The 21,565-nt window shown below is 36.7% G+C and overlaps 1 protein-coding gene across 6 annotated transcripts in view; it reads left to right on the forward strand.

Annotated features, from left to right (window-relative positions):
- DENND4C (DENN domain containing 4C) overlaps nt 1-21,565 on the forward strand; it is a 71,187-nt gene that overhangs the window by 42,658 nt on the left and 6,964 nt on the right. For 2 of the 6 annotated variants that reach the window (XM_026073502.1, XM_026073504.1), the window contains exons 12-30: nt 108-326; nt 1,260-1,405; nt 1,847-1,882; nt 2,033-2,163; nt 2,300-2,320; nt 3,523-3,655; nt 4,140-4,346; nt 5,062-5,190; nt 5,935-6,079; nt 6,413-6,559; nt 8,774-8,899; nt 9,708-9,848; nt 11,211-12,352; nt 13,735-13,915; nt 15,492-15,601; nt 16,747-16,922; nt 18,020-18,202; nt 19,726-19,915; nt 20,841-21,086. In XM_026073502.1, the coding sequence (XP_025929287.1) occupies nt 108-326; nt 1,260-1,405; nt 1,847-1,882; nt 2,033-2,163; nt 2,300-2,320; nt 3,523-3,655; nt 4,140-4,346; nt 5,062-5,190; nt 5,935-6,079; nt 6,413-6,559; nt 8,774-8,899; nt 9,708-9,848; nt 11,211-12,352; nt 13,735-13,915; nt 15,492-15,601; nt 16,747-16,922; nt 18,020-18,202; nt 19,726-19,915; nt 20,841-21,086 (3,809 nt within the window). The remainder of the gene's footprint in view (nt 1-107; nt 327-1,259; nt 1,406-1,846; nt 1,883-2,032; nt 2,164-2,299; nt 2,321-3,522; nt 3,656-4,139; nt 4,347-5,061; nt 5,191-5,934; nt 6,080-6,412; nt 6,560-8,773; nt 8,900-9,707; nt 9,849-11,210; nt 12,353-13,734; nt 13,916-15,491; nt 15,602-16,746; nt 16,923-18,019; nt 18,203-19,725; nt 19,916-20,840; nt 21,087-21,565) is intronic. The other 4 variants (XM_026073503.1, XM_026073506.1, XM_026073507.1 and 1 more) reach the window with 3 other exon arrangements.

The following is a 21,565-nucleotide window of genomic DNA, read 5'->3' on the forward strand; positions in this document are numbered from 1 at the left end:
CTGGCAAGTATAAAAAAGAAAAAAATCCATCTTCAATGTCTTGCAGAAGTTACCTATTCTAGTACACTGAATTTTAATATAGGATTATATGTGTTGCTCTTTACTAGTTCACAGGAAAACTCAAGAAGGCTCTGCAGTAGAGATGACTCCCATTGAGGCAGATTTCTCCTGGCAGAAGAAGATGATTGAACTTGAGATGGAGATCCAGGAAGCTTTTCTCCGCTTTATGGCATCTATTTTAAAGGGTTACAGAACATTTCTCAAGCCAATTACCCAGGCCCCTTCAAATAAAGCAACTGCTGCTGATTCATTGTTTGATCATCAAGGTAAGGGTGAGGCAGATCAGCTGCAGATAGCACTGGCAGTGTTAAAACTTTAGGGTTGAACTGCTGTTTAAAAGTTCAAATTTCCATTTGATTGTGCAACTCTTTGCAATATTTAAAGTTRTAATTGGATAAACTAAAGCTCTTAGAGGTTGATTAGAACATGGATATACAGAAACAGAATTTCAGTTTTCTAACTGCTCTGGTATTAGAGGAATCATCTTTCAGTAGTGTGATACCCTCCTGCTTGGGAGCTCTTGGAAGTTATAGAATATTTCTCAAATTGTGTAGAGCAAAAATGCCAGAGGCCCAGTAATGAAGAACAAAGTAATACTCTTGGTATAAATTGGAAAACAGAGAACTAGGCAGAGATCACAAACATAACAAAAACAATAGTCAGCAAAGGTTATCTTGTTTTCCTTCCCTTATGACTTTAACTTTTCAGATCTATTCATGAGTTGAATGCCAGCTAAAAATGCCACTGGTGTTTTTTATTTATTTATTGAAATAGAGATTTGAGAAGAGATTTTTAGTCAAATGTTTGGAAAGTCTTAAATATTTTCAAGCCCAGCATCTCTTAGGCTAATACATAATTTTTTGTGATTTTTTTTTTTTTTTTTTTGAGCATTTCTGGTTGTATATGAGGTCGTCACCTCCTTTTTTTCCTGCATGAAAAATAAACAGACATAGGGAACAGATTACATGGGGTGATTGTATGCCAGGTACTTTGTTAACTATGTAGAAAAATTAATGATAAAAACTATTACTTTAATCTTCTGAATACAAATGATGCTAAGTGGTTATTTGTTAATAAAGCTAGCACTTTGATTAATAGAACTTTAAGTGTTGTTTTTTCCTGTTGACACTTTATATGTTGTCTTCTTATGGAACTTGTAACTGATATTTAGTTGTGTGTTCCTTTTCTTTTCTAACCAGGATTTTTAAAAAGTCGAGACCGTGCCTATGCAAAGTTTTACACACATCTCACCAAAACGCAGATATTCAGCAGATTTATTGAAGAATGCAGTTTTGTGAGTGACAAGGATACTGGCTTGGCATTTTTTGATGACTGCATAGAAAAGGTGAAAATAAATATCAGTATTATTAAATGATATACTTTTGATCATTTCATGTTATTGTTCTGGCTATAATGTGCAGATTATTCATATGTTGCACACTTAAATTATTATAGTATTGCATACTTAAGTTGTCATATTGAAAGTATCTTCAAAATAGCAATTTCTTCCAATTAAACGAAGGTGATTTCCTATTACAGATTTAGGATTTCATATTTAGTTCATAATGTCAACAGATATAAAGTTTATTGATAGCTGCCTTTTACAAATACTTCCTTTGCTGAAAGCAAAAAAGAGATTAATTGCTTCCACAGTAATATGACAATTTAGTGTCACTGTTTTGATTTCTCAATAAGTTTCACAACTGTAATTCATATAATTTAGGATTTTTTTTTTTCAATTCAGAAGAAGCTCTAACTCTTTTTTTCTCTCTCTCCCTTTTCCTAGCTCTTTCCGGATAAAGGAACAGATAAAGGAGAGAAGGTACTTTGCCTCTCAAAGTGCTTAGGGATACTTGATCACAAAATAAAAGTGAAAATATACTGATGTGGACCTGACATTTAAGTATTTAGAGAAAATGTAATTAAAATGGACATCTTCTCCCAAAGCCAATTGTACAAACTCTGTTTTCAGATTGATATAGACTCTGTGGAAGATGCGCGGTTGATTGAGCTTGATGAGTCACAAAAAAGTGAACACACAGTGTTTATTATGCCACCAGAACCTCCCCTTGATGATGGACAGGACCGAGCACCAAAATACAGGTACAAGTCAAACAACCAATCTGTGGTTGTTTATTGTTGTTTCACTGTGGTGAAAGTAGAGAACTTGAATGCTCATGAGGACAGATGTTCAATCTTGGTGCAACACTTTCCTTAATAAAATGTTCTGTTTAAACAGATATGATCTGCTTGGATTCTGGTAAGCTTCTGAAGTTCTAAAAGTCAATGTTTGTGTGCATTTTTGAAGGAGAGTGGGTTTTTGTTGTTAACTCTTCAGTAACTCCTTGCCAACTTTGTAGTAATGCTTTCCTACCATTTATGTGTATTTTGTAGTAGCTACAGTGCACTGTCTTTGGTTCACAGCAGGGACAAGAGGGGGCAGGTAATGGATCTGCCCAGTATTATTCATCTGCAGCCGATGAACGCAAAGAGCTAAAAACCCACTCTACTCTTCAGACTTCTTTCATTCAGTGTTTTTCAGCTTTGTGCGGGAAATACGGAGTTTTCTGACACTCTGAGCATGCTTTTTCTACCTGCCTCTCTTAGAGGTAATGAAGATTCTGTTTCCAGTTGTTGTCTTAGTTAATCATCATCTGTGCTCCCGGGACCTTCACAGTATCGCAGAATGGTTGAGGCTGAAAGGGATCTCTGGAGATTATATAGTCCAACCCCAAGCTCAAGCAGGGTTACTTAGAGCAGGTTGCCCAGGACAGTGTCCAGAGGGCTTTTAAATATCTCCAAGGATGGAGAGTCAACAATCTCTCTGGGCAATCTGTTCCAGTGYTCAGTCATCCTCACAGTAAAGGATTGTTTTTGTTGTTTTTTCTGGATTCCCCCTCCCCCCTTATATTCAGATGGAGCTTCCTGTGTTTCAGTTTGTGCCCATTGCTTCCTGTCCTGTCACTAGGCAGCACTGAAAAGAGTCTAGCTCAGTCTTCTTAACACCCTCCCTTCAGATRCTTATACTTGTTGATAAGAGCTGCCTGAGCCTTCTCTTCTCCAGACTAAACAATCCCAGTTCTCTCAGCCTCTCCTCAGACATATGCTCTAGTCCCTCTTAGTAGCCCTTTGCTGGACTTGCCCCAGTAGTTCCATGTTTGTCTTGTACTGAGGAGTCCAGAACTGGACCCAGCTCTCCAGGTGTGGCCTCACCAGTGCTGAGTAGAGAGGACCTACATGGTATGGATGACCATCTGGTTCTCATTTCCATTGTCTACTGAGATACTATGTCYGATGTGTCGTCTTGTGATACCTTTGTGAATAAGACTTGATGTTGCTATTCTTTTTTTTTCCTGCTTTCTTCTTCTTCTGTGTATGTTCTTCATACACAGTTGTCTTTTCAAGGGTTTCCTGCTATCAGCAAGTATATGAAACAATGTTTTTTGTTTTTTATATATATAGCTATAAGAACTTCCCACGACTAGATTTCAAGCTCTTTGACAGGCCACAGGAGCTCAAACTCTCTTTCGGCGGACATCCGGCTGGAGGCAGCATTTCAAATAGTCCAGCACTTATGGCAAAGAGGACGAAACAGGTCAGATTAGTCTTACTGTAGTCCCTGTGAACACTGAAAGATGTATGGTTGTTTAGTAAAATTGCTACTACTTAATTTAGTAAAATTGCTCCTACTTATTTATACTACAAATTACATTGTTGGAGAGTAGGCCTTTATAACTACTGGGAAACAATACTTGCAAAGAAAAGAAACAGAAAGCAATGATTTCAGTTACTGAGAGTACAGGTTAGTGCTAAACCTGTTTTTAAGCTTTAGGCTGTAATATTAAAAAAGGAAGGTAGAATAAAAGCTTGTGTGGAGAAAAGGAGAATTAATTCAGATATTAGTTTTTACTTGTAGAGAGGCTTAATAAGGGAGTACTAAGAAGGGAGCTTCAGTTTAATGTTTGTCCATAATTATTAAATGCTTACCTTTAAGAAGCCACTATCTAAATTAGTAATGGTCTCTCGATTCAGGATGCTCCAACTTTGTCTTCTTTTTTTGTTTTGTTTCACCTCTGCAGGAGATAAAGACRGCCCATAAGTTAGCCAAGAAGTATTACCTAAGCCCCCCACAATGGGCCAAATGTCTCTTCAGTCATAGTTACAGCTTATGGTTTATTTGTCTGCCAGCCTACATCAGAGTTGCCCACCCCAAGGTCAGAGCACTGCAGCAGGCATATGATGTTCTCATTAAAATGAGGAAAACTGATGTGGAGCCACTAGATGAGGTAAGTATTAGTAAAAAATATCATTACCACAGATATGGAGTAGAAGGTAAAGTGTAAATGTGATGTGTTTCACCACCAGCAGCATGTTAAAAAGATGTATAGATTTTTTGGTTTGACCTGTTTCAAAGCCACTATGAAATGGTCTTAAAGAAGGTCTACTTAACTAGGACAAATGAAAATTTAGTTCCTCTTTCATCAACAGCACGGAGTCAACTGGGTTAGGTACTCCCACTTTGTGCTGCTAGTCTTCTCCCAGTATTCTACCAGAAGGAAGTTTTGGAATATCCCAATTTTTAAAATGTACTTTGAATTAATGCTTTGCAGCCTTACTGAATGAAGGGATAATGTGATTTTTTTTTTTCTTTGGTCTGTGTACACCATTCCATTCTTTCAGTAGTATTCACAGGCACACAAAAGCAGGTTATCCTTCCTTTTGCATGGGTGTTTCCTTCTCTCTTCTATTTGGCAAACAGAAGAGCCAAGTGGAAAAAATGTGAGCATTCTCAGCAATGTAACTGCTGATGCTATTTCAACTCAAGTATGATTTCCTGTTTAATTTTTGCTCCCTCTTCTGGCTGTTGAGTATTACATATTGAGAAGCTGCATTCACATGACTCTCCCTTTTACATGTATAACAGTTGGAAATTAGGGCAGAGCTTAAATTGCTTCAAAATTCTTGTTGTCAATCAATTTATGGATTTCTGTATCTTGTCAGGTCTGCTATAGAGTTGTAATGCAGCTCTGTGGACTATGGGGTCAACCTGTTCAAGCTGTGAGAGTCCTCTTCGAAATGAAAAATGCTGGAATAGAGCCAAATGCCATCACTTATGGTTATTACAATAAGGTAAGAGAAACCTTGATGAGGATACTGGACCGAAGTCTGCCTTGCTGCTCTTACCACCCCCTTGTCCCATAGCACATCTTGAAGATCTTCACGTAGTTTTGCTTGTTCTGTTGGGCAAGCAGTCCTTTCAGGCATGCTTAAACTACACTTGATCTGTGGTATATGGTTTTACATTTTGTACATTTACATTGCTGTGCTGTTTAGCTAACCAACAATTCTGTTGAAATATATACGTACAGTGTTTCCATTTCCAAGCTTTGGTACCTATCTAGTGCTTCCATGTTAAAGCTTTGGAAGCTGTCTCTTCCTAGATATATCCTTTATGGTAGCAAGATCCATGCATGATTAATGAAGACTGGGATTCAGCTACCTGAAATAGCCTTCTCTTTTCCTTGCTTCCAAATTCCTATAACGTTCTGACAGAACTTCATAGTAAACTAAACTAGATAAAATAATAGAAAAGAGCTACTACTGTAGTCTTTTGTTAATACTATAGTATATGAATAAGAACAAGTCATCTTGTTTACTTCATCCATAGTTCACTGTCACTCAGCTATTCTATCCAGAGCTGTGGGATAAAAGGGAACGATTAATAAAAATTCAAATAATTGTCCTTCTTAACACTTTTGAAAGGAAATGTCTTTTTTTCTTAGAGTACAAAAAGGGAAGATTCATACTGTACTGTGTATCTTACTTTAACTTTGTTACTGTACCCTTATTACTGTAATGTCTCTATTTCTGTAGGCGGTTTTAGAGTCTCCTTGGCCTAGCAGTAACCGCAGTGGCATATTTCTGTGGACAAAGGTACGAAATGTAGTTCGTGGCACAGCACAATTTAGGCAATGTCTAAAGAAAGCAACGCAGAGCTCACAAGTCGCTGTGATATCAGGTAATATGTTAATTGAAATGGATTTGTTTCTGCTGAACAAGAGCACAACATGCTTTCTGAGGGATTGCACCTGATATTGTGGCTTTTACAAGTGGGAGATCCTTTCTAAAGTGTATAAAAATGGATAATTGCTAACTTGATGCTTTAAACAATATCATAATATCTCTCCCACACTGAAGGATGAATTGTCTAAATCTTATTGCTAGAATTCCATATTCTTATTTTAATTCGTGCAACCAAAAGTATTTACTGTTGTCTGAAGAGGTCAGATTTATTTGAAAATCTGAATTTTTAAATCCTTTCTTACTAACCAGCTCTCGTTCATGTCTTTAGCTCTGCAGAATACCACAGGTGGATGTGATGGGGACATGGTGAGCCATGGTAGCRTGGATAGTTCTAATGATGCTAACAGTGGGGAGCACACTCTCTTCGTCAGAGACTTAGTCAGGCTTGATTCCATTGATAATCACTCTAGCACAGGTACTAGATTCTGCTGGGTTTCACTGCTAACAGTCCCTCCCAAAAGACAACATTTTCTAGTCTGCTGTTGATTTTCCGCCACTGCCTTCACCCTCTTGAGGTTGTAGAGAATAAAAATATATGTAAAGAGAAAGAAATATACTCTTGTTGAATATTATTCCTTTACCATAATCAGCACTCTTTCTTTAGTCTAGAGCGAACCATAGCAGAAGTACTGTTATCTTAAACTAAATGTCTTGCTGATAAAGTGGTCTCATGAGCCTTGCATTTTGTGCTAGATTTTCAGAAAAGGTACAAAGCCTTGGACAGCTGAGTCTTTTCAATTTATATATGTTATCATATATTCATCGAAATGATAGTATGTGTGAATAAAACTTTCTTCTGTGTTAATAAGAAACAAAAGTTGCTTAGGTGATTAGAGACTAACGATTTTAAATATTGTTCCTTGATGGTAATCAGGAAAGGCCTAATTAGAATTCCTGTAACTAGTATATGTTATATTTATCATGATGGTCCATGCTTTTAAAATCCATATTCAGACTTCTTACCAGTAGATGCCAAATTTGGGAATAAATATTAATGATCTTAAACCTTTGTGAAACCCTGGGAATGGAAGGACAGCTGATAATCTGGAGAGAAGCTCTCCTTTAACATGGCACATACTCTTCCAGATGAATTGGAGTAAAAAGTGCACAGAAGGTTAATCACTTGATATGACAAGACCAAATTCATGTTTCTTCATATCTATTTTAATACTGATTATATCCTGCCTGTGCACAGTCTCAACTAAATCTCCTATGTATGTGTACCTCAAAACTTATTCTGCAAATGATTCTTGCACATTCTCCATGTTTTTAATATCTTGAGCCCTTTAAAGAGAATTTTGAGTGATTCCTGTGCTTCATTCAATATGCCTGTCTAGATTACTGAACTTTCCTTCTCTCTGCTCTTTGTTGCTCTGCTTTTTGCTCTTTGCTGTCTCTTGGGTGCTGCATTTGTCCTTGGCTATCATGGTGTGGGGTGCAGACTTGTATGGTGTGAAGCCTTGGATGCACGTGTGCATTAATTCTACCCTTGAATGTTACTTCTGCAGGTAATTTGCCCATTTATTGGTAGGGTATTTTTGTTCTGTGCAAAAGAGAAAGACTAACATCACTGAAATGACAGAGAGAATATAAGGACCAAAGAATGTCAGAACTTGCTTTTCTTTATATATAAAGGTTTTCTCACTCAGTAGCCGAATGTGTTAATTGCTGGCTGCTCAAACTTTTTAATTTAATTTTCTACCTGTTTACACTTTGGAGTTAAAATTACTTCAGTAATACATATTATAGTTAAATTATATCTGTGTTTTTGTATTCTGAGGTTCTGTCTGAAGTTTTTGGAGCCTTCTAATACCTTTCAATGTCATACTCAATAACACATCGTTTTTTAAAATGCTTTCATGTATCCTAATAGGTGCTCTGAGGCATACAAAAGAATCTTGTTTAATGTGCTATGGAATATGTCCCATATACTATTTGTTTATTTTCACATAAGCAGAAGCACTTGAAATGAAAACTAATAAAGTAGAGAGGGCCTTGTTCGTTTGTTTCCTGTGACAGATTTTTGGGCTACCGTAAATTGAATTTTCAAGAATGTATTATAGCTGTTGAGCATAACTGATATCATGGGGTAATAGACCTCTTTTAACTATTTAGTTTTTAAATATTTTTATATTACATTGTATGGCTACACTGTAACACAAAGATACAGCGTAGCTTAGAGTAGGTGTTTTAGAAATGTAATTATTGTTAGAAATTGACTAAATCAGTGTGAGGGCGTGAATTTCTCTTGTATATACATGTGAGAATTTAGCTTGCCCAAACATGAAAAATTTCTCCCTAATGAGAGGAGAAATGAATAAAAGGAGATATTTCTATGGAGTTTCATAAAATGCATTAAAGTTAGTTAGTGACCATAGCACTCCTGGAGGAATAACTTGTTTTTAATGTAATAATTAGTCTATAATATCCAAACTGACTTTTCTAATTATCTCTGCTATCACCAAGTAGATCTGTGCAGGTATTAGCCATTTTGGTGATCTTACTCTGAATTTTTATGGCAAAACCAAATGTGACACAAATGAATTTCTGTTCTTTGATTTTCTTATTGAAAAAGAAGTTTAGGAGGGAAAAACAACTTTGAGACACTTGTTTGTATTCCTTTTTACAGGTGGTCAGTCAGACCAGGGCTATGGATCCAAGGATGAACTTTTAAGGGATGATGGAGATGGTCTTCATGCAACTGAAACACAAGTAGGGGAAGATACTTCTTCTAAAGTTGAAGATATACTAGGAGGTGAAGTATGCATATTTACAACAATTAAGACTTTTTTTTATACTTTTGCTTCATCCATCCAAGTACCAGAAATACTTAATATATTGAATTCATAATGTTGCCAGAGTCAAAATACAACCTTATAGAATCTGGTGGACTTCTGCTGTGCACTAATGAGAGGCAATAGAATACATACAAGTAGAGAGAGTATTTTTTATTAAACTAATCTGATATAGATGGAAAGATTGGACAAGTTTGGGGGCACATGCCATTCTTTGTATTTCATTCCTTTCATTTGTATGTTTGAAAACTTGACCATTTTTTTTCAGCTATGCCAGTTAACCTAGTAAAAGACATTATTTCTTGCTATAAACTTTGCCCTGCTGTAGCATGTAGTCATCTCCTGTCCTCTCTCTTCTGTCCAGATTGTGTCCTTTGTTTTTCTATATTTTAAGTTCCCCAATACTGAATTTGTGTCATATTATCTGTGTTACTAAACTCTTAATGTCAGTTAGGGTTTCTAATGCTGTCGTTGTACARATAGCCCTGCATGAAAAACTGAGAATTGTGCTGTTCCTCCTCTGCTTTAGCTGGGAGCAAAAATGCCAAGGGAAGTAATTAGCACAGGCGGTAATCTTGTAAACAGCTAAGCAGTCTCTGCATGATACTGTGTATCATCATCTTCCAGGAAATATTTAGTACCTGGTAGGACTGATCCTTTAGGCAATAATTACAGCAGGGAACAGTGAGTATGCATTTTCCATAACAGTGCGAATGAAGTTATCTATGCAAATGAAGTGAACTAAAGTTCACATTCTCTTTCTTCTAGAGGTTTGTGGTACAGGAGAGCCTGGTGAAAAGCAACAGCTGAATATAGAAATTCACAGTCTAACAGACCCACCTGCTTGGGGGAACAGTATTGTRAAAGTTCCATCTGGCATTTTTGATAGCAGCAGAAGGAAAAACAGTGGTGAGTCACTGGGTAAAACAAAGCTTGCTGAAGTCCTCGGCTTGTTGTAGTACACTGTTTTGCACCTTTTTGATGTCATTTAAAGAAATAAAATTTGYATGAGAGATGCAAATTGTTGGCCCTACCTTTTCTTTTCCCTAGCTACCCTTTGCAGATCACTTAGAAGGAGCCTATGTACTCGGTGGTGAGAAATCACTATTGACTAGACTGATATCAGTATTTCCTCTGTTCCATATTCACTGTGTTTCAGTAATGTACTAGAAAGCTAAGAGTCTCTACTCTTGACTTTGTCACCTGAATGTCACTGACCTTGGAGAAGTAACTTCATTTCTCCATGGCTTACTTTCCCTACGTTTAATCTGGGGACAATGCCTGCCTTTGTGACTTACAAAATTTATTTACATATCTGGAGATTTATGAGGAGGGCAATCTGTGGGTATGTAAGAACCAAATCTTGAGGCTTCCCCTGCCCCCATCATGCTTGTTTTTGACTAAGGCCAAATCTCAGTGTTTGTGTAGCTGGGTAGCTCAGCAGCTGGGGATTTAAGAGGTAAGTCAACACATAGCTGATAATGAAGGATTGACTCTCGGACAAGAAGTGGCCAAGAACTTTCTGACAGTATGAGGGCTGACGACTAGACAAAAAACAGCATCAGCCTGAGACTGAAACAACCTTAGGATGTGGCTGTAGTACATCAGGTCCTTTGTTAGGTTTCCTATGTAGTAGAATTACCATTCTTGTAGAAGTAATCAGAAGTCAAGGTTTCTGCCTGGCTAACAGTTTTCTGGGCAAAAATTGCCCGTAGGGGGAATGAGAATATTTAGTGTTTTACAGATGCTAACTTTTAGTTATTTTCTGCATATGATGATTCTATAAATAAAATCATGCTTCTGTGCTGTACAGACAGACACAGTGATCATCTTCAGAACTGGAATGAACTGGAATTTGATGTATAGATCTGTCTGAATACAGTTCTGTACCAAAAAACAAAAAAAAAACAACAGAAAAAACAAATGTAGAGTGCATTTTAACCTATACTTATATGTTCCTTTACTTCATAGATGTATTATCTACTCTCACCTGGGGAGTTGTACAGGGGATGAGGGTGGAATCCTTATACAGAATGAATCAGACGAGGCTTAGACCTTACAGAGTACACGAGTTTTGATCTGCAAGATGCTCTTGCAGCCAGTAAAACAAATTGCTATCAGCAGTGTAACTTGTTAATAGGCAACTTGTGAATGCCATTAAACTTCCACAATCTCAGTTTTCTCACTGGTGAGAAGACCACATGACTTCATGAAATAAATTAGCAATTCTTGGTGGCTATGGATACCATAATAATACCTTTTCTCTTTCAGGAACAGGTTCTAGCCCCCTGTTTGAAGCTCAGAATTCAGTTGAAGATGTCTTTGACGTTTCTGTTAGGAAATCAAGTGAAAAAGGACAGAAGAGGCAGAAGCTCTTTTCAGAGAGAAGCTGCAGTTTCAGCAGTGAAAGCAGGGCAGGAATGCTGCTGAAAAAAGGCAGCTTGGACTTGCACTCTAGAGAAGTAGCAATAATGATGGGAGCAGATGCCAAGATCCTAACAGCAGCTTTATCTGGGGCCAAAACTCCACCCTCTCATACTAATAAATCCCACAGCTTTGACAGTAGTGGTGACCAGCAGGTTTCTGACGTAAGTGACACTTTTATTCATGTGAATGAGAGTGATTGGGAATCAGAGCATAGGTCTTCACCAGTGCTGGAAGAACCTGTGGAAGGGGAGGAGCATCTGGAGAATGGAGGCAATGAGAATGTAGCTACAGTGGATGTCATGGACCTCAAGCAGTTAGGTGAGTCCAAAAACCAGAAAACAGAACCCAAAGATGCAACAACTAAAAGGAATAGCTTTTATGGAGTGGTTAAGCCTGTTGAAAGGGAAGATGTTGAAGTGGGCTTGGACCCTTTATCTTTGCTGGCTACTGACAGCATGCAACCAAGACATCCGGAACCTGAGGAAAAACTAGTGTCACCAGTTGCAGCACGCAATTTGGCAGATGAAATAGAGAGCTATATGAATATGAAGAATCCCTTGGGTAGCAGGTTTCCCAGCATGGAACTGCACAAGCCAGTCAGGGAAGCAGAAGCCTCTGGTATGCTTGGTCACTCTCAAGAAAGGAGGTCAAGCCTGCCTTTGGATCCCATCCCTACACCTCCTGAGTCTTACGAAAATCGGAGAAGTCCTTCTGTCTCCAGATCCAAAACATTCACTGGACGACCAAAGCAACAAACCCATCCACGGTTTCAAAAGGAACGGTCTTCATCCCTAACAGGACTGGGTCGTTCTTCTCCACACGGCTCGTTAGGATCTGTTGTAACAACTTTATCAAATCTGAAGTTAGACAATATACTGTCCGGACCGAAAATGGATGTTCTGAAGTCAGGCATGAAACAGGCTGCCAACGTGGCCAGTAAAATGTGGGGAGCTGTAACCTCAGCATATAGTTACTCAGATGATGAGGCAAGTACATTTCAATATGAAAAATTTTGGGAGGCAAAGTGAGAGGAAGAGGAGGAATAGCTTCTCTATCCAGAAGATTAAACCATAACATATTTATTAAGTATTGACTCTTATTAGCTAAGAAAAACTGTATTTTTTCTGTGGTGGAGTTTTGTCTGGGAAGTGGCTTTGTAATGCCACTTGAAATGAGGAAAGTAATTTAAATGGTCTGGAAACAATAATCTTGAAACTTTGACTTTTTGTTCTCAAATTTTTTTTTTTCTTATTCTTTTAAGAAACTGCAACAAAGTCCTAGTAAGGACAAAATTAGGTCACCTTAAATTATATGATTCTTCATGCTTATTTAAAAAACAAGCAAACAAAAAAAAGTAGCAAAGACAACTGAATTCCAGAAACCTAAGAAGTCAGGTTAGTGAGGATTAAAATTGGAAGGACTAAAGGACAGCCTAAGCTATAGTGTAAATACTCTTCAGGAATTTGGAAACTAAATATTAAGTTTCCTGTGTGAGCACACTCAAGCAACAGAGTGGGGTGGGGGTTTTTTTGTTTTGTTTTCTTTGAGTAAAACATTTCAGAGTATAAGGACATGAATCAAAAAGGAGATGGAGGGGTGAATTTTATAACTTCCTCTTCTCCATATACATTTTGTTATTGTGTCTCCAAACATACTTTTTTTTCTCTTGGGAAGACCTCTACTTGATTCAGCTAACCTTTTTGTTTGCAGTCTGTGTCTCTAAGGATCATTTGTCTCCCAGCTTCAGGCTGTTTACAAGATAGCTTCTCGATTCCTTTCTTAAGTTCTCCCTCCTTTTCCTCACTTCCATAGAAGAAGTGGGGAGAGATAGCTCTCTGGCTTTATTTCTGCTTGGAACAGATTTAACTGATGTTACCAAGGGTCCTTTCTACTAAATACAATAGACATTTTTCATAAACTTTCTGAACATTTTTTGCCTGTGACAATGAGAAGTTACTGTGTTATTGGTGTATCATTTCTTCTGGTGTGTTTCATTGCTATCTCAAAATCTTACCTCTTCAAAACTGAATTAGAATATTTTTCTGATAATTTCTGCCATTCTTTTCTCTTGCTTAATGCCAGCCTTTCAAATCCCAAGTTCTGTAGCATTTGTCCTGTTCTCCTTGTAATAAAGAAGTTGCTCTTCCTGTCACTTTGGTTGTCATTCAGTTTCATCTTCAACTAAATATTCTCACTGCTCTTCTCTTGGATTGCCTAGGTTTAGTTTATATGTAATAAATTCTGTACATTAAGGTTGTGTCTTAATCTGCTACTTGAATTATTTATTATGATAAAGATGGAAGTAAAACAGTGGATCTAGAAGCACTGAAAATACTGAGTTGTTGTTGTTGTTGTTGTTGTGTTAAAGGAAGAAAACAATCGACCAGACTTTACCTTTCCTGTTGGTTTTGAAGATAATATTTTAGGAGATAGTCTGTCATCAAGAACAGGAGTCCCAGGGCTAATGGCAAGTGAGCTTGCACAAAGCACTACTAGTCTTGGTAGTAGCAGCAGCAGTGGAGATGTAGGAAGACAGCATTACACAGCAGGTAAGGTTTTCCTTCATAATTTGTTTATAAGGTAACTATTATGCATGAAATCATTCAAAACAATAGAAGCTATCATAATCTGAAATTATTTCAAGGCACTAAGATAAGACCAAACAATTCAGTCTTCCCTTCAATAAGTTTTCTTGGCAATACCAAATAGCTAATGCATCCCTCTTTGTTGAATGTGTTGAATGTTTTAAAATTGATACAAAATACAGGGATTTAAGTGTAAAAATACTTCTTCTGTTTGTGTAATCAAGAGTTTCCTAATTTTTATAGCTGTGAAAAATCTGCTCAGTCAAGTAAAATCATACTTTGCTGAAATTTATTGATGCTAACAGAAAAGGAGAGCAGTGTTCAAGAATGCCAAATAGTTGAGTAACCAATGGAATCAGATCTTCTAAACAACTGAACAAAAAGCCCCCCACAAAAAAACTCTCAGCATCACAATGGGATAGGAGTTACTGGATGTGTACTTGATGTTGTAAAGGTTAATAATAGATGAATATACATCTGTTAGTAAATTGACAATTTTTTTCCAGTTCTAAAACTGAATGAAGTGGATCTAATAATTTTCAGTTTCTGTTGTACCTGAAGTTTTTAAAGTTTTACAAAATTTCATAAGAATAAATAAGACTTGATTTTAATTTTGACAAAAAAAGTATGTTGCTGAACCAGTTTTGGGTTTGATTTAGCTCCCTTTGTAGTGCTTTAATAACAGAAGTATCATAAACCTGTCTGTATCAAGAGGAGAAGAGCTATCCTGAGGACCGAACATCAGCTAGCTGTGTCCAGCATAATATGTCAAAAATGCTAAGTCTGAAGATATATCTTCTAGTTCCGGTTGGTTAGGAGGATTCTAAGAACTAAATATAAATGGCAGCCATGGTGGCAGCCATGAACAACAGGGTATGTAAGACTTGTTCATAGGCATAAATGTTAGCTGAAGAAACAAATATGCCTTTTTCATGAAGAGGGGATTCTGGTAGTAATTTTGAATGGGAAAGCTGACTGGGATTGTCAAAGTAAGTAGTGCTGATAGTTTTCCTTTCTAAAACTGATTCCAGCCACTTACTTTAAGTAAATATATTCTGACTTCTTTCAACCTTCTCCTGGACAAAGCTCATATCTCTATAACCCAGCCTTACCTAAAGATCATCTGTTTTACTGCAACATTAGCCAGGGAGTACTTAGGCACAATAGTGGCGTGGCTGACATGATGCGTTGCATCTGATAGTATTCTTTTGTTTGTTGTTTATATATAGATTTATCATTGAGGAAACCTCGAACAATTTTACTGCTCTTTGCCTTTCTTTATTATTTCTTTATATTTTCAGAATTCAGTTACTGATGCTATCTTTCCATTTGCCAATTTGTTAGGTCTTGTGTTAGACAAAAATAACTTAATGTTAATCACAAAAATTATATTTTATATATTGTAATGTCAATAAAGTTAGTTACACATATCTTTGGAGAGCTTCTGTTACCACTCTCTTACTCAAACAGAATTCTGTTCTACAGGAATAATGAACTATTCTTTCTTTGAATAAAGACCCTAACTACTCTTTCTGTACAGGTGAAGTTTTATTTCCAAGAAGTGTGAAGGTTCTGGATTCTGAAAGGTCGGAGCACAGCTCTTCCCATAATACAAGTTTATCTAGTATTTTCCAGAACTATGCAATGGAGGTAAGATTAATAAATTCATAGATGGAAGATATAATTATTTGATATGGCTGAATGCACTAACTACCTGTTCAGCTGAATTGTGGTTGGAGTTTTCATAATACAAAACATTCCATAATTTTGCCTCCAGTTTTTGACACTTTTAGTTCGTGGTGTGGCAGTAGCATTTAAAAAAAGTTTTTTAAATGCTGTACTATGTCTCTGTTATATATAGAGAGGGAAGAAATAATTGAGGGAAGGGGCAAAATAGGGAGTGCAGCAGAACTTGAGGAGGAAACAGCATGATCTTTTCCTTTGAAGTTTCTTTTTTATATATATAATGGATTGTTACTGGTAATTGGCTTAACATGCCTCTCTTTGTTCAGTTGTTGCTTGTAGATGCTTTCAGACTTCAGACATATAAGCAGTGCTCACTGCATTTGCCTTGATTATTCTTCTTTCATCTGTATTGTTTTTTTAGGTCCCATATAATTTTATTTTATGTTTGATCTTCCAGAGATCTATGCCTGTCAAACTTCTGGACTGTGTTATATAAAGGACAGAGCATAGTAAATGAAAAAATGTTGCCATTGATCTAAGGGATATTATATATTTTTGTGGTAGTGTGTTGGTTTGTTTGTTTCCGGTGAGGATGAAACAATGAAGTAACAGGAAATCTAAAAATAAGGATTATAAAGAATTTTTTTTTCAGCTAGTGCAGGATTATTTTTGATGGTATTTTCTCTGGTCCTCAGTCTAGTATAGTGATGAGACTTTTACTAGGTAAGAATCAACTTTGTTTTTCACTGTAAAGATTTTTTTTTAAAAAAAGCAGATATACTTTGACTTAAACACTTGACTTTGTATATGCTGAAGGCTTCACAGTGGTGAACAATTGCAAATGCTAAATTTGGGGGTAATGCTTTTTCCAGGTCTAAAAATACCTAACAAAAATATATGATTAGTACTTGTACTTCAAAGGTAAAAGTTATGCGCAAAAATTTAATGTACTCTGAGTGCAGTGAGAAAGTGGTAATAAATCTCATATTTCCAGACTCTAACCATTCTCTAACTTAGCCTAATAAACTCCAGTAGATACTAAGCCTATAAAGCCAGTTCTAAAAGAATCCTAAAATAAAACTGATAATATTGATTCTTTGATGTTTTAGGTGTTGATGTCAAGCTGCTCTCAGTGTAGAGCTTGCGGTGCTTTGGTTTATGATGAGGAAATTATGTCTGGATGGACAGCAGATGATTCAAACTTGAACACCACCTGTCCTTTCTGTAAAAGTACTTTTCTACCTTTACTTCAAGTTGAATTTAAAGACTTGCGGGGCTCTGCAAGGTTAGTGAGTTTTACAGATGCTTTGTTTCTGCCTTTGCACTTGTACACAGTTGTATTTATTCAGAAGCATATCTTAGTTATATCTCCTGGTAGTTTTATCTAGATGTGCTAGAGTATGTTACTGCTTATTGGACAGTTGTGATTGCATTTCAGTATTAATTACAAATTTTGTAAACCATTGAGGCTTGTAGCAAAAATAGAGGAAAAAGCAGAGAAGCTTCAGATTTGTTGCTTTTTTCTTTTTTTTTACTACTTTTTCTCTTCATATGTTCTTCATAAGCATTAATATAGAGAAGACAATATATCTGTTTTAATTTTCTTTAATTTTTAAAACACAGCTAATGGATCATGTGTGATGCAATTCTAAAACTGACAGCAAAGTCGTCCTCCCAGATTAAATTTACTAAGTTTTCCATAACGTATCCTAGAGAAGGTTTTCAGTTACAGATGCTCCAGTTTATTATTTCTCTAGTAGTTCTCCAATTTATTATAAGCTTCTCAACTTACTATTTTTAGCTCTTTTTAATTGCATTGTGGGGACTGGAACTGAAACTTATCTCAGAATAACTTAAAATGGATCCTCACTGTAATTGTTACTGCTGTGAACTACAGCTTCCATTAGTTATCTTTAATGCTGAAGCAGAACATCTATGTTGTGTGTACTTACAATACCTCTGGAAAGCAAGGTAAATTCCTGTTACACTGTGTCTATAATGGTATATGATCTTCCAGTCTCAATTTTATTAAACTAACAACCACTTCCAGTGATGCACAAGCTATTGGAGACTGATTGGAAATAGTTATAAACTAAGAATCCATTTGTAATATTGCCACCTCCTAAGTAAGATTTCATATATTGCAGACCAGATCTATGTATGTGTTGATTTACTTTTTCTATGTAAGTTTCAGTGAAGCAAATAGGAAGTAGTAGTGTCTTGTTGTCCAGTTTGCTTGGGTTTTTTTTTGTTTTTTTTAACCTTTGGGTGTCCTTATCTTTGTTACTTCCTGAAAGCAAACGTAGAAAATTCTAACTTTTAAAATGATACTGTACTTATGTCTTAACCTTCCTTATTTCCCCTCCCTTCTGTTTGTGTTAGCTTTTTTCTGAAGCAAAGTACCTCTGGAGATAGTTTACAGAGTGGTAACATTCCATTAACCACGGATCCTCTGGAGCAGAGTCTCTTGTCCAATCCAGCCGTTGCTGATCTGATCAGTTTTTCAGATCACCCACAGTCCAGCCATACCATAGTGGAAGAAACTAGTTCTACAGCTGAACAGAGGTGGGTAGAATTGGAATCAGCACTTCCAGTATTTTTTCTCCTTTTCTAAAATGAAGATTGCCTTGTGTGCCAAATATGGTGTGGAAATATAATCGTAGTTGCTGTAATTGGTTCTCCCGCATTCTTTTTAGGTGTTCTAAGTGTGCTGAGTAATAGGTAAGAGGTTCTACTGACTGTTGTTAAAACCCCTCCASCTTTTAAAGACGCACAGTGACTTAAAGTGTTGCTTCTTTCCTTGTGTTTAGAATCTAATGCAACAGGACAAAGCATTGTGGGGAAAAGATAAGTCCTTTTGTTGGGACCCTCTTCTCTGAGAGAAAGCCTTTGGAGTGCCCAAAACTTTCTTTGAGCATGTATTCTATGACAAATAATACTGYGGTAACACTAAAACACAGAAAAACAATAAAGTTTTTGAAACAGTTTGAGAGAGAGAAGAAGCTTTAGGGAGAAGGTGTCAGAGGAAAGAAGAGGAAAGAACTGAAATAGTGCTGCTGTGAACTCTGAATTTTTCTGTGGGATTTGTTGATGTTTTGTTGGCATTATATTTTCATAATCTTTCGACTTGGAAATCTCAGGCTTCTCTGGCTAATGCCTGTGTGAGACTATTAAAGCTTCAATTGATGTAGTAGTAGTTGGTCTTAATATTCTAAAATGGAAAGTTGAAACCGCTCTATGTTAACCTCTTATAACTGTCATATATTTTTAACAAAAGCCAGACAAACTTAGGAATGAAAGTCACCTCTAAATTAATCTGTTTTCTGTTTGCAGTTTATGTGGAAGGAGATCCTTTTGCTTTCTTTTGGTTGTCTTTTCTTTTTTCGGCCGGGTGGTGGGGGAGAAGGGGTAATATAGCAGTTGAAATATTCATTGTTTCAATTATGAGGGGCATGAAGTGAATATTCTCAAATCTGCAAGCAGTTGAACTGTATTGATTAAATTTGACAAGCCAAATACAGGATTTTGCTTAAATTATCTGTTTGGAAGAGTTTCACACTTAAAACTTTATTTTTCAGTTATATGAGCATGCAATTTATCGATTGTTCTATAAACATTTTTATTGTGCTTATGACTTTCAGAGAAAGTAAGCATAAAGGGAAGAGGAGGTAAAAATGAGCATTGTCAGAACAATATATTCTTTGTGTATTGGCAAAAATATACATTGCTATTTCTAAGCAAGGTAAAGCTGTATCACAACAATAGTACCTACTACAAAACTGCAGCACTTCCAGGTTCATCTCTCAGGTTATACCCTGCTGCTGCTTTGGAGGGAGGGTCATATTGTTCCGAGAAGTGTGTGGGGGGTGGGGTTTTGTTTTGTTTTGTTTTTGATTTTGGGGTGTTGTGTGGTTTTGTTTGTTTGTTTTTTCCACCCAAGCTGCAGAGCTAACCAGGCAAATAGGGTTTCTTAGTAGGGAAAGTTGGCTGGGGATACTTATTTGGCAGCCTTTCTCTGCTTCCTTTCTGTTGCCATAGGAGTCCTAAGTAAGTTCACAGTAGCATATTCTGTTCTAAAATCCAAACAGTGACATGGCAGAAGAACAGAGCAAAGGCCCCAGAACTATGAAGACATCTGCCAATAATCCATCAAAAAAAGGAGCATCTTTGACTCGGAGCCACAGTGTTGGAGGTCCACTGCAAAACATTGATCTCTCCCAGAGACCATCTCATGGCATTTCAACAGTTAGTCTTCCAAATAGTTTGCAAGAAGTTGTGGTAAGTTTAGAAATTACTCATCAGTTGATAACAAAGTATTTAATACAATGAACTTAAAGTGAATAATATCCTGCTACTGGCATTGTTGAATATTTTGGGTGTGGGCCTGATCTAGTGTATTTCCATGTACTTATCACAGAGAAATCTTGGTGTCTTCCATGTTCAGTTCATCGGAAAGTCTCTCAGTAGTTGCTTCTTCAGTATACTGTACAAACAGTGCCACTTGATTTGAAATACTTTCTTCAGTGGTACAAAGCTACTCTTTATATTTCTGAAACTGTAAGTTTTCTTAAAAATAACCCAAGTTCTACAACAGGCTAAACACTACTGCAAACAACATTCTGTTCCAAGAGTGAAAAGCCATTTGTTTTCAGTCATTTACTCACAGTTTTTCCTAATATTCTAATAGGTTTGTCTATTAAGGTAGACAGGAGAAGGTAAGAGGGAATATTGAATCGATTACATTATCCTTTCATGTGAAACAAGGAGTTTCTTCTCTCTTACAGGGCTTTTTATTGGTGAAAAGCTGTCTTCACTCAACATATGAACTCAGGGTTTAGTTCTGTAGATGATACAATTACTGCTTTATTTTTGCCATCTCATTTGCCACTGCCTTAGATAGCTTGATCAGGCTTAAAACGGCACACTCAAAGCAGAAGTTAAAACAGATTACTAATTTCCTTTTTTTGCATAATGGAAAAGGAGATTTTAATTGATTGTTCTGTAAGGTTAAGAAAGAAGCACCTCTACAGTCAAAACTGCTGGTACTATTAAAGCTATTGTGTGTTCACTCATTCCAGAAGCTTCTTCCAAATATTAATAACACCTGTGGAATCAGGGATCTTCAAGAGAAATAACTCTGAAGAGTATTTCTGGAAAAAAATCTTTAACTTAATAAAATAACAATTTTTCTTGGTCTTTCTAGGATCCCTTAAGAGAAAGACCTAACCCTCTTCCTGTTTCTGTACCATACTTGAGCCCTTTGGTACTGCGTAAGGAGCTTGAATCATTGTTGGAAAATGAGGGAGAGCAAGTAATTCATACATCCAAATTCATTAATCAACATCCCATAATTTTCTGGAACTTAGTTTGGTATTTCCGACGGTTGGATTTACCTAGTAACTTACCTGGGCTCATTCTAACATCTGAACACTGCAATGATGGAGTGCAGGTAAGTGCCTTCCCCGTAATAGAACTGCAGATGTCTTCATGTTAGACTGGAGCATTTGGCTCAAAGTGAATAAATCCTTTCTGAGTAGCTTGGATCTAATGACAGAATATAGATTCCTGTATTTTGTAATACTAGTAGATAGGCTTGTTTTGCACAAAGGATCTTGAAGGATGATGAACAAAGACAGGGCTTGAACAGTCAAGCTGTTCTGTTTAAAAAACCAAAGAGTAAGTTTCCTTATAGAGAAGGCTGGTTACTGGAAGGAAGCAGGATGAGCCTGTGAAGAATTGTAGCAACTCACAAATGCAACACATTGCAATCCACATAGTGTGGATTCCATACTGAAGTATATAACCCTATTAAGTTACTGGGCAAGATTTTTTGTTCTCTTCCACTAATAGCAAGATTTTGTTATTCAGACTCCACTTAGTTTCACAGAATGGTTGAGGTTGGAAGGAGCATTTGGAGATATATAGACC

This window comes from Apteryx rowi, unplaced genomic scaffold, assembly GCF_003343035.1.
Source record: "Apteryx rowi isolate R43461 unplaced genomic scaffold, aptRow1 scaffold_37, whole genome shotgun sequence".
In the NCBI taxonomy this organism is placed as follows: domain Eukaryota; kingdom Metazoa; phylum Chordata; class Aves; order Apterygiformes; family Apterygidae; genus Apteryx; species Apteryx rowi.